The following is a 12,685-nucleotide window of genomic DNA, read 5'->3' as shown; positions in this document are numbered from 1 at the left end:
TAAAATCAGAGGTATACGGGAATATAGTAATGGTCTTGATCCCCTTAAAAGGGTGTCCCAACTCATATTTTTATTATTTAATATTTTTTAACATTACAACCCAATCCTCATCACCTCCAATTGCAGCAGCGACTCCATTCTTCTGTATGCAGGTGATCGCTGCAGCCTCTGCAGTCACCTCTTTACAATTGGCACCTCACAGGAGTCATGTACCATCTGTGCAGGTCATGACTAAGGTCTGTGATTGGCTGCAGTGTTCCCCTCGCCCAAATGAGACGCCACTGGTGATATCAGCCGTGGGAGTCTATATACAGGTAAATGGAGTTATGGAGAGCACCCCTGGGGCAGGCGAGGTATGTTTAAGGGTCCCTCACCAGAAGTATTAAATAATTGAATTATAAGTTGGACGACCTCTTTACGCAAAGTCAAATGGATTTATTGCCAAAGTCAGATTTATCGCCTGTCACAAGGGTTTGGGGCCCTAAAACACATGTCCTTATGTTTATGAAGTTTAGAGTCACCGAGATTACATGAGTGCTATGGCCCCTTAAAATAGACAGATATTCAGGGTCCTGGGGGTTGAACTCCCACTTATCTTTTATTGATGAGGTCAGCAATATAAAAACAGCTGGACATCCCCCAAAGGAGACCGTCGACAGGAAAATCAGTTTTTCTGACAGAACCTTCTGCATATTCCAAATATACCATTATTGATCTGCATTGAAGCTCCATTTTTATGAAAATTGGCATTTTATTCATATGCAGAGTCACCAAAAAGGGTTGTCTAGAGTAGAGACCAAAGACCTGGCAGGAGACACATCCCTAAAGCCCTTTTCCGCTAATTTGCATATGAATAAAACACTGATTTTCATGAAAATGGAGCTGCAATGCAAAATAAGAAAGGCATATTTGGAAAGTATAGAAGCCACCCTTAAAGGTACTGTCATTAGTTTGATACTGATTTTCCTGCTGACAGACTCCCTTTAAGAAGTTTCAATTTGCCAAAAATGACTCCCGGACTTATTTCTGGTGGCTTCAGCGACATGAACAGTAAGAGGTGTACTGTCCTGGACCTCAGCAGCAGCCACCAGATTCCAGGACTCATTTCCAGCTAACTGATATTTTTCAGATAAGATCACCCATCTTCAATGACGTCAGTGTGAATCCAGCCTTAGACATGTCATGTGTTCCTCACACAGAGCTGCCAACTCTGCTCAGTGCAGGTATCTCGTTCTATAAATACCACGAAACTGGGGCGCTCTCAAAGTAGCAGGATGTCTACCAGAAGCTATGGCTCCAATCATCCACAGTCGAATGAAAGTGTAGACCCTGATGCCACCGATCACCCGAGCAAACCTCCGCGAGGATTGTTCAAGAGATTTTCTAGGAATTCAAGGAGTTCAAAGAAGGAGCACGAAGGTGATGTGCAAGAAAATGGTAAATGACATTTCCAACCTGTCCTATATTTCGGATGTGACCAATAGTACTAGGACTTCATGACAGCGGGCCTTGGGTTTACTGGTGTTTGAAGATTTAAAGTTTTTCTTTGATTTTCATTTACTTTTGGATTTCGACAGAAATGAAAATTGGAGACATTAGGGACAAGGAGTGAGTTTGCAAACCAAACTTCACAGCTGTAGTCCCCAAACCACACACCCCACGCCCACTCCCACCCCCAACCATTCTTTGCTTTGGCAATACCAAATGTTTTATCTTCGGTTATGCTAATAAAGCCCCTTTGTATCTTGTATCAATGATGCCGAATTGAAATAGGATATATATTAGGAAGTGTTTTGTATTGCTACATCCTGATATTTAGCCCATTTTAACTGACCATGCAGTACAAATGGCAGGCAACATAGAGCTTTGGAAAAGATTTGCTATAAATTATAGCTTGCTAACGTAAATCCTGCTCATTTCTAGCCTTGGAGTCCAGAGGGTGGTCCTTACTCAGTGACTGACACCTATCTGTATGCTTACTATATTGTTAGTCACTGTTTTGTACCACCTATTGGACTGCTAAAAACTGACAATGTCTACCTCCAACAAGTCCAGTCCTTTGCATCATTTAATCTCCTCTCCACTGATTTTGGCACAGTTTGAATTTTTCCTCTATCCCCACCCTTCCTGAGCAATCAATGCTGTTAGTTTTTTTTTTTGCCTGAATACTATATTTAGTCTCTGCACTGTCAGGAGGGCGGTGTCAGGCAGGAGCAGACAAGGGGTGTGATTCTGAGCTCTGACACTGGCTGCCTCTGATTGGAGCTCTGAATAAACCCTCCCCCTTCTCTAACACCGCCCACCTGACATTACAGAACTTAAATAGCACATCTGATACCACAACTACCTGTTCTTTTTACTCGGGAATGGTGAGGACTAGGGAGGAAATCCCAATTGTGCTGGAAACAGCGGAGCGGCGCCTATTAACTAGAATTGGTGGAGGTGGTGAAAGGTCCTCATTAGATACAAGCTATACTGGATCATTTCCAAGAAAACTATGTGTTTTTGCAAAGCAGAATTCCCCCTTTAGCAAATACTTTTTTAACCTTTAAAAATCTGATTGACCTGATATTGCATCTGGAGATTTTCCACTATATTTGAGAATTTTTTTTGGAGCTAATCTTTTTTTTTCAAAAAGTTGAAAGTACCAAAGGTGGAGTAGAGGTTTATGTCTCATTGATTTCGATATGTTACATTGTCTTTGGTGCATATTTTTTCTTTCCTTTAAGGTGAAGAGCATAATAATGGCGAATGGCGCGTCCTGTATCCCTATAAGCCACAGAGAAATGATGAACTCAGTTTGGAGAAAGGTCAGTAACTTGAAATGGGTAAAGTCCATGTGTTAACGGTGCTTTTTACCCTGCTAAAAATTGACTGTGTATTAAACATGTATAGTGTACAAGTAGTTCTATCTGTAAGTCATGGTGAATGATAAATCTGGTGCATGTTTAGACGTTACACCACCTTTGGTTGGCTTGCTTTGCACCAAAAGTTTGTCCATCTTAGGCCACATCCATTGCCCACCAAGACACCTACCAGTGTTGAGCTAGGAGTAAAAGATGAATTCTGAAGCACGTAGCTTAGTAAATTTACTTTCTTATCTATATCATCCTTTAAGTATCGTTGATGATCTCAGCACCTAGACACTAAACTAGATAGATAATGGGGTGGCCTATTGAGACGGGTGGACTCATGGAAAGGTTTATAGATAAATATGACCGTAATGTATATAATAATATACTGTCATAGGCTCTGTTATTGCTGTACAATAATATAGATATTATTTCGACAGATGATCATGTCATTGTCCACCGTAAAAGTGACGACGGTTGGTGGTACGGTACCATAAATGGGAAGAAGGGCTATTTCCCCTCTACATACGTTGAAGAAATAAATTCACAATCAACTGCCTAGAAAATAATCTAAAACAAAGAATCAGAAAATATCTGTGTGCTTGCTGCTCCACAGGTTGTACTGTAACTTGCTTTACGGTAAAATGGCGCTCACCCCATGACCAATATATAAATACCTGCCTGCGACGTTCCCATGTAGTGGTTGTCATAAGCCACCCTGGAATCTGTACAGGAAAGAACATGCTCTGTGCTCTGGGATGGGTCGACACGTTTTCTTTATATTTTGGGTAAAATGTCTTTCACTAAAGATGTTGCCTGACCTACCGGTAACATGTTACTATATACAGCAGAAGGAGCTGAGCAGATCGATATATAGTTTTATGGGGACTCCAACAGGTGGTCTGATCAGCCTTGCAGCCTTCCCTGTGTAAGCATGCATACAGAAATAGCTGTCAGTCATTGAGTAGGACCGCCCACTGGACTCCTAACGCCATATTTAGCAGAGATTACATTCAATAATGACAAGGTATACTGCAACTTTTCCTACAAAACTATATATCAGTCTGCTCAGCTCCTCCTGCTCTATAATATGCTGCCTGCTCTAATAATAATATGCTCTAATTTTCATACATAAGCAGAGTTTTTACAACATGCAATAATGGATGACTTGCCACAACATGGAGGATCATTTCCAGACTCGCAGCAGACTGTACATTGGTGTATGAATTTTGCATAATGTTTGGCACTGCCTGGCAGCTTTCATGTGTAGCTCCATCTACATATAATATGTTTACACACAACTCTTTGCAACCGGATCCAATTTTTTTTTGTTATATTTGTAAATCCAAAAATATAAAAGAACTTTGTACTGTTTATTGCATTTTTGGGACTATAACCAGGAACGTGTAGCAATTTCAATTTGTTTTATCCGGTAACGCTAAAAACTTGCTCCTCCTGGGCTGGGCTTAGGAACTGCAAGGTCTGATCCTCATGGGTGTCACTCTTGGCTACGCTCTCAAGCAATGCACCAAGAGTGTTGTGCTTGCCATTCTCTATCGCATGGCGTCCTGCTGCACAGGCACTCTCATACAGCCAAGCACACATACATTGTCAGCTGGTCATGTATTGATCTTGCTAATGGAAATTTGTCCCAAGACTTTACCATTATGGTGCCCAATGACAGCAGTTGGGATTAGCCCTCCAAGTCATGTCCCTCAGCATGCAAACTGAAGTCTTCTTTTTGCCTCCTGACCTTATAAAACCTTGTCTGGCCATTGAATGCTTGTATGTTTTTTTGTAATGTTAAGAATGGTAATTGAGATTTCTCATATTGTATATTCAATGGACAGTTTCAGATGGCTCGGCCAAGCATGCATGTTGATGGCATCTTGGGCGGTAGCCTATCCCCCGATAACAAAGGACATGTTAAAACAGGGCAGTCCTTCTTTTCTCTGACATCTAGAAAAAAGTTGGAAGTTGGTTGTAAAATTTAAATTGAGTCACAGTTATTGATGTTTGGTACTGAATAATCCAAATAAAGGGAAAAAATTGTAAATTAATTTCTTTTTTAATCTGTCATCTATGAGACCAGATCACCAGAACCAGCATATCACCCCAGCCCTGAAGATATATAGGTTACTGTCACCAGAACCAGCATATCACCCCAGCCCTGCAGATAGATAGGTTAGTGTCACCAGAACCAGCATATCACTCTAGCCCTGCAGATAGATAGGTTACTGTCACCAGAACCAGCATATCACCCCAGCCCTGCAGATAGATAGGTTACTGTCACCAGAACCAGCATATCACCCCAGCCCTGCAGATAGATAGGTTAGTGTCACCAGAACCAGCATATCACCCCAGCCCTGCAGATAGATAGGTTAGTGTCACCAGAACCAGCATATCACCCCAGCCCTGCAGATAGATAGGTTAGTGTCACCAGAACCAGCATATCACTCTAGCCCTGCAGATAGATAGATTACTGTCACCAGAACCAGCATATCACCCCAGCCCTGCAGATAGATAGGTTAGTATCACCAGAACCAGCATATCACCCCAGCCCTGCAGATACATAGGTTAGTGTCACCAGAGCCAGCATATCACCCCAGCCCTGCAGATACATAGGTTAGTGTCACCAGAGCCAGCATATCACCCCAGCCCTGCAGATAGATAGGTTAGTGTCACCAGAACCAGCATATTACCCCAGCCCTGCAGATAGATAGGTTAGTGTCTCCAGAACCAGCATATCACCCTAGCCCTGAAGATAGATAGGTTAGTGTCTCCAGAACCAGCATATCACCCCAGCCCTGCAGATAGATAGGTTAGTGTCACCAGAACCAGCATATCACCCCAGTCCTGCAGATAGATAGGTTAGTGTCACCAGAGCCAGCATATCACCCCAGCCCTGCAGATAGATAGGTTAGTGTCACCAGAGCCAGCATATTACCCCAGCCCTGCAGATACATAGGTTAGTGTCACCAGACCCAGCATATCACCCCAGCCCTGCAGATACATAGGTTAGTGTCACCAGAGCCAGCATATCACCCCAGCCCTGCAGATACATAGGTTACTGTCACCAGACCCAGCATATCACTCCAGCCCTGCAGATAGATAGGTTAGTGTCACCAGAACCAGCGTATCACCCCAACCCTGAAGATAGATAGGTTAAAGTCACCAGACCTCAGCATATCACCCCAGCCCTGCAGATACATAGGTTAGTGCAGGGGTAGGCAATTAATTTTCCCATGGAGCCACGTGAGAAATTGTAACGGTTCTAGAGGGCCATGCGTGTTGCGGAAAATTTACCTCCACCCACTTCTACGCTGACTCCGCCCATTCTCAATCATCTTTCCAAGTGCCCCCACAAAGTATAATCCTCTTAAAGTCACCCGTACATTATATGTCCCCACATTATAATGTTCCCCTCCAAATGTCCCACAGTATTAAGTCCCTCTCCTGATGCCCTAGTATAAACTAGCAGAAACTAGAGGGGACATTAAACTGGTGCAGATGGAGGGGGACTTTAAACAGTGGGGATAGTTGGAGGGGAACATTAAACTGGTGGCAACTAGAGGCAGACATGTCCCCCTCCAGCTACCCCCATGGTTTAATATCCTCCTCCAGCTGCCCCAGTTTAATGTCACCCTCCATCTGCCCCCTAGTTTAAAGTCCCCCCTACATGTGCATTCAGTGTAACTGCCCCCTACATCTGCCCCTAGTCCCCCCCTCTTGCTCACACATGCTGTCTCTTCTCTCTTTATCATCCAGCAGCCTCCATTGCCGGCAGCTTGCAGAAAGCACACAGTCCTGTGTGGCTCCGCCCACTAATGAATCCTAGCCTATCCTGGTGATAGGCTGTGATGACATCATCACAGGTCCTTCAAAAACCTTCCACTAGCTATGTGGGCCAGACAGAAGCAGTCAGAGGGCCGGATGTGGCCCAGGTCTGGGTTAGTGTCACCAGAACTAACATATCAGTCTAGTCTTGAAGATAGATAGGTTAGAGTCACCTGAGTCTAATGGTGTTTTCCTCTTGTGGATCATGGCCTCCATTCTAAGATATCCCTGATCTTGTCAATATTCAAACAGGTTCCTTGGAGCGAGGATTACACATTTTCCAGGCCTGTCACTCAGGGTTCTCACTCTCCTGATAAGAATATAAAGCCTTCTAAGTTACAAAGAAGCAGCGAAGTCCTGCATGCATGTCTTTATCTTCCATTAAAAAAAGTAAACAAACTACAGTAGCTTCCATCATGTTCTTTACATTAGTGTCAATGGAAACAGACACAGAATCAGTCTGTAACCATCCTCTGTGACAGCTAATGTCTGCTACTGGCTCCTGTAATGGAAGACTGCAACAGACATTAATAATAGTAGTATGAACTCCGCCTTATATATATGTTCTGCCTACAAGTATAACATTGAATATACTGAATATCCAGTACTTGTATGTGTCCCATCTGGATTGTGACGCTCTCTAGTGGATGAAGTGCCTAAGGAACCCTGCACAGTGGAAAGCTGTGTACGTGGTTTGATGTATGGCAATATGGCGCCCCCACAGCTTGCAGCACGTAATGTAAGAATTGTTTTCACGATCAGTCGAGGCACAGAATTCTATTTGTGATATAATATCAGAAGATCATGGAGGCACAATGTGGATTCATACACTTCTAATGCTGCTATGGAGCCAACATGGAGCTAGAATATGACTTTTTGAGTAAGCCCTTAAATAGATATAGGAATGTTTGCACAGCCATATATTCCATTGCTTAGTTGCAATGCAGGATCTACAGGATCTGGGTACATTTTGTTCGGAGTCCAATAAACATCCATATCAATGTCCACATCCTAAGTGACCTGAATACCCGTAGTGAGGACATGGGACGGTGATATTGGAGAATATTGACATGACTAGAAGGAAGACGTAAACCGAGAGTCATTGAGTTGGATTGACTGTAACAGAAATGACATAGCACACTCAGGATCTCTATTTTAGGGCCCTGGCCCCTGCTTGGTCTGCATAGAGGCCAACAAGTTATCAGTAGCTCCTAAACTGGGTAATGGGCTGAAGAGAAGTGAGGAGAGAAGCAAACCTAGGATGGAAAGTCAGTGGTTTATTGGGATTATATTGTATAATATTAGTAGTGGTAGAATTGTATTATTTGTGGAGCACAAACTATCGGCCTATAAATATCTTTCAGGAGTTATATAGAAGCCAAAAGTTGTACAAATGTATGTAGACAACTGGTGGCCATTTCTATGTGTCCCTTAACATAAAGGTGACATGTTCTAGCCTCAGTCCATGTTATAGCTCGTATAGACCTATAGCCAAGCTATAGGTCCCAGGCTTAACCCCAGTTCTTCTGTTGGCCGACTGCTCTACGCCACCACATAAGGTACCTGACATGGTACAACTGACCTATTCCTATACCCCATTGGGGCAGTGTTTTTTTTCTCTTTCAATAGTAGAGATGCATGCAGTCAGCAGTGGAGACCAACACAGTCAACAATGGAGATCAACACGGTCAGCTATGGACATGAACACAGTAAATGGAAGACATGAACACAGTCAGCAGTGGAAATGGACGCTGTCAATGGAGGAGAGGACACAGTCAACAGTGAAGTTCCTATATCTCTTCCATAGGGATTTGTGTTTGTTTTCACTTTCTGCACTGTCCATTATCGAGGGCCAATGGTGGAGATGAATACGGCCTTTTAGTAGAGCCAGCTCCATAGTCTGGTCTGTGAAGAAGACATGCTGTGTACCAGGACATGGTGAAGAAGATCTGGCAACAAAAGACAACTCTCCTGCCCCAGACACCATCTTTCATAGGTGATTAGTTCGTTTTGTTAAAGCTTTGGTCCAGGGTTCTCGAACTGATCGCCTTTTCTCGGGGTCAAGAAGGAATTTTTTTCCCTGTGACACGAATTGGCTGAACATGTCCAGGTTTTTTGCCTTCTTCTGGATCACCAGCTTAGGTGTAGGTAAAAATGGTTTCTGATAAATCATACTTAGAAATGAATGATTTGTTTCCTTGTCATTTCTTCTTATATAGCACTTAGATGTAGAGATACATATATTCTATCTATATTGCCTTTCGGTTACAAGCAATGGCTTCTACAACATAAGGCCAAGTGTATAGGAGCTAATGTGTCTGATATTTCAATGCCTCCTAGAAAACCATTTCCACTTATGCAAATGTAATTCTAATAAACTGAACATATAATTGTTAATACTCGTACTGTTAGCCGCCATATTGGTTTACATATTATTAAATGGGTTGTCTAGTTAAGAAAACACAGTATCAGTATCTGAGCCAATAGAGGTGATCTGCCATTTAGAGCCTTCATTTATCAGCTAGTGTGGAAAACCACTACAAAGACCATCTCTCCTCCTGAAGGACCCATCAAGTACATACATTACATTGACAGACCATTCATTTCTTTATGAACCTTGTAATGTTTAATTTCCCCTGTGTCTATAAAGGGAAAACCATAGTATGGTGTTCAGAGTATATAGCAATTTGCACATCCACCTAATAAGCTAATTACTGGTGGACGCACATGCTCAGTCACTCTCCCTATTGCCTATGTTCACTGCGGAGCCTCTAGGAGAAACGGTTTTCCACCCTGTTTATCGTGTCCGAAAAGATTCCTTTTGCAGAGCAGGTAACAAAAGGACTATATTGTCTGCAGCCAGAGGGAGAAGGAGACTGATCTAGCCCTGAGCCCCCGGAGAACAGAATAGAAGCAGCAGTAACACATGGAGGCAGAAAATATAGAGATATCTTTAATTCTACAATCGTTGCGAATTAACAATCTTTCAAAGATTTTGGGGTAAAAATAATTCATTAACCTCTTCTACTTAATCTAAAGCTTTGTGTATTTCTTGCAATCTACTATTCTGTGTATCTATATAGATATGGGAAATAATGCAAATTAAACAATGTACATCTATTAATAAATATTTCAGTATTATTTACATTCCAGACAATGGGGAAGGTATGTCATGATAGCTGGAGCCTATCCCAAACTTTGCACTAGTTCCAATACATCTTCCCCATCATGCAAGTTCCATTCTCCATCTATATCAGTAAATTTGTGTAAATCCCGAAGGCATGACATAGCGGATACATGTTTGCCCCAGTTCCGCTTGTAAATCCATGTTGATAGCAGAAAACCAGCATGCAAACACATACTGGGTGTAATAATGGGTAACTTTCAGTAACTGGAGGATACCAGCTGATAGACCCTAAGCAATGCTAAGAATGCCCTGCAGGAGTATATATAGTAATACACATGTCTATACAGCCTCATAGCTACATGTTATTCCCTGTATATGGTCAGAGCTATAGTCAAACCTATAACTTCACTGTAAGGGGCTGACTTATGTATATCTATTACAATACAGCATGTGCACATTAGCTAATGGGTGCGCCTGTGGTGACCAGTTTGTAGTACGCTCCTTTCTTCTCCATTAACTCATCGTGATTTCCTTTCTCAATGACAATGCCTTGAGACATGACGGCAATGATGTCTGAGTTCTGAATAGTTGACAGTCGATGGGCAATGACAATACATGTACGTCCTTCTCTAGCACGGTCTAGGGCAGCTTGAACCGTCTGTAAAGACAATGAATAGAAAACGTATTAGTATGGAACTGAAACTTTTACGCAAATAGGATTTGGACTCTATCCTACAATGAGAGGTAAGAGGTAGCTCCACTTAGACTGTTCATTTTTCTTAAAGGGAGTCTGCCACCAGACTGCCTTTGTAATGAAGCATTACAAATTTCCCAATGTATTCTATGGGTGGTCTATATAGAGAGGAGCCAGGTCCTCCAGATGAAAAGCCATTGTCTGTATGGTTTGTATGTATGGGATCCTGCATTACCTTCTCACTCTCAGTGTCAAGTGCTGATGTAGCTTCATCTAGTAGAAGGATTTTAGGGTCCCGGATGATGGCTCTGGCAATGGCGATACGTTGCTTTTGACCGCGAGAGAGCTGCGATCCATGAGCTCCTACATTGGTGTTGTATTTCTGTAAGAAGTAAGAAACACCATATAATGATATGAACAATGTCCTGGATATAAAATGGTTAATGCTGAATTATAGTTCCATAGTAAAACTGTATTGTTCTAAGAAGGGAATCAGTCAACTAAAACCGGAGATGGGAATATGGGACTTAATCTCTCAGTCAGTGGGATGGGAGTTTGGAAACCGTCAAGAATGACTGTACTACACTGTTTCCATATCTGTAGGGTTGAGCAATCGGATCGGGAAAGATCAGATAGGCTGGAAAATTATCGAAATTCGGATTTTGAAATCTTAAGATTGGTTCAACCTTACTGTATATATAATATACAATTAGGGTTGAGTGATCGGGATTGAGAGAGATCGGATCCAGCAAATTTCATGATCGGGATTGGCTGGAAAATGATCAGAAATCGGATTTTAAAATCGATCCTAAAATCTCAAGATCGACTCAACCCTACATATCCCCCATACAAGTAAATAGGGGTTACAGGAACATTATAGCTCGCTGTGCTACTATACGCTGTGCTCCTATTTATCTCTATGGGACTTATGGTTTGGCTAGTTCCATAATTCCCAACGTTCCTTATCTTTGGGGCTGAGCAGACATCCAATTTATTTCAGGATTGCTTATTCACCTTTCATGGCTACATTGGCCACAGAATGTCCTTGCAGACAGATACTCACATCCGGTAAGCCCATCACAAAGTCATGTAACTGCGCTTTCTTTGACGCCTCGATCACTTGGTCCATGGTCAGCTGCTTGGAGTTATCACCATACTTTATGTTGTCGGCAATACTGCAGTCAAATAACACCGGCTCCTGAGACACGATTCCAATTTTAGATCGGAGAAATGAAACATTGATGTTCTTGGAGTTATGGCCGTCTATCACCTGGATAAGAAAGAAACATCTGCAGTGAGAACATTAGAAGACCCAGGAGAGACGTCTACTACACATGTACTTGTAATACGCGAAGAACATCTGAAAATTTATATGGACATATAAAGTGCTATATGGCTAGTCACATAAACTTTGTTACAAGAGCAAATTACATTTAGAAAAATATAGATTGATATAAAGAAGGAGATAATAACGTCTGTAGAGGACAAAACCGTCTTACACCTGACGGTGTTACTTCCATCTTATCCGTCATATTGCGGTACATTTTTATTGTACTTATCCATTGTATATAAAAAAAATGTAAGTCCTAAAATATTTAATAGCATCTGTTTTTGGTGCATTTGTATTACGTATACCTCAAGAAGTGATACTATAATATAAACATCAGAACTTAGTTATTGCACCCTCAGGTTTTGGTGTAGACAGTATATATTAATAAACCTGCCCAAATGGTTGAAAGCCATATGAACACAACGGCTGCAACTTAAATTCGAAGCTCTGGATTTCAGAGAATGTTCTAGAGGAAGTTTAGGTTTAGGCCATGTGATGGGGGTCATCTAGGGAAGCTTGGGTTCATGTCTGGAGAGAGCGATCGTCTAGAGCAGGGGTACACAACCTTTTCTAGTTCAAGGACCTCTCCAATGAGCAACAATAAAATTTGGGTAATATGGTATTCCCATCAGACAAATTGATAGAATATTCCATAAATATCAGATGATACTTTTGGCAGTTACAGTGGGGGTCTCCTACTAACCAATTTGACCCTCCAGAAAAAAGGAATTGAGTGGAGCATGCATAAGTGTGGCTTTTTCCAATGTAAGAGCTACATTTAAGACATGGTTCTCCTCTCAAGAGACAGGAGTTCTCATTGTAGGGATGTCAAAGATGGTTGGTGG

General features: G+C 42.0%; 2 protein-coding genes across 2 annotated transcripts in view; one reads left to right on the top strand and one right to left on the bottom strand.

Moving 5' to 3' along the window:
- The window catches only part of NOSTRIN (nitric oxide synthase trafficking), a 34,398-nt gene extending 30,120 nt beyond the window's left edge, over positions 1-4,278 (top strand). Inside the window, exons 14-16 of the mRNA XM_075284226.1 lie at positions 1,200-1,437; positions 2,730-2,810; positions 3,293-4,278. Coding sequence (XP_075140327.1) covers positions 1,200-1,437; positions 2,730-2,810; positions 3,293-3,414 — 441 coding nt within the window. The 3' untranslated portion in view covers positions 3,415-4,278. The remainder of the gene's footprint in view (positions 1-1,199; positions 1,438-2,729; positions 2,811-3,292) is intronic.
- Positions 4,279-10,273: 5,995 nt separating this feature from the next.
- LOC142217268 (bile salt export pump-like) overlaps positions 10,274-12,685 on the bottom strand; it is a 39,165-nt gene continuing 36,753 nt past the window's right edge. The window contains exons 26-28 of the mRNA XM_075285462.1: positions 11,574-11,780; positions 10,746-10,892; positions 10,274-10,474 (exon numbers count right to left, since the gene is read on the bottom strand). Of these exons, the coding sequence (XP_075141563.1) occupies positions 10,274-10,474; positions 10,746-10,892; positions 11,574-11,780 (555 nt within the window). The remainder of the gene's footprint in view (positions 10,475-10,745; positions 10,893-11,573; positions 11,781-12,685) is intronic.

The sequence above is a fragment of the Leptodactylus fuscus genome, chromosome 8 (assembly GCF_031893055.1).
Source record: "Leptodactylus fuscus isolate aLepFus1 chromosome 8, aLepFus1.hap2, whole genome shotgun sequence".
Lineage (NCBI taxonomy): Eukaryota > Metazoa > Chordata > Amphibia > Anura > Leptodactylidae > Leptodactylus > Leptodactylus fuscus.
The sequence above is the reverse complement of the archived record's forward strand: the minus strand, read 5'-3'. Positions and strand labels throughout refer to the sequence as shown.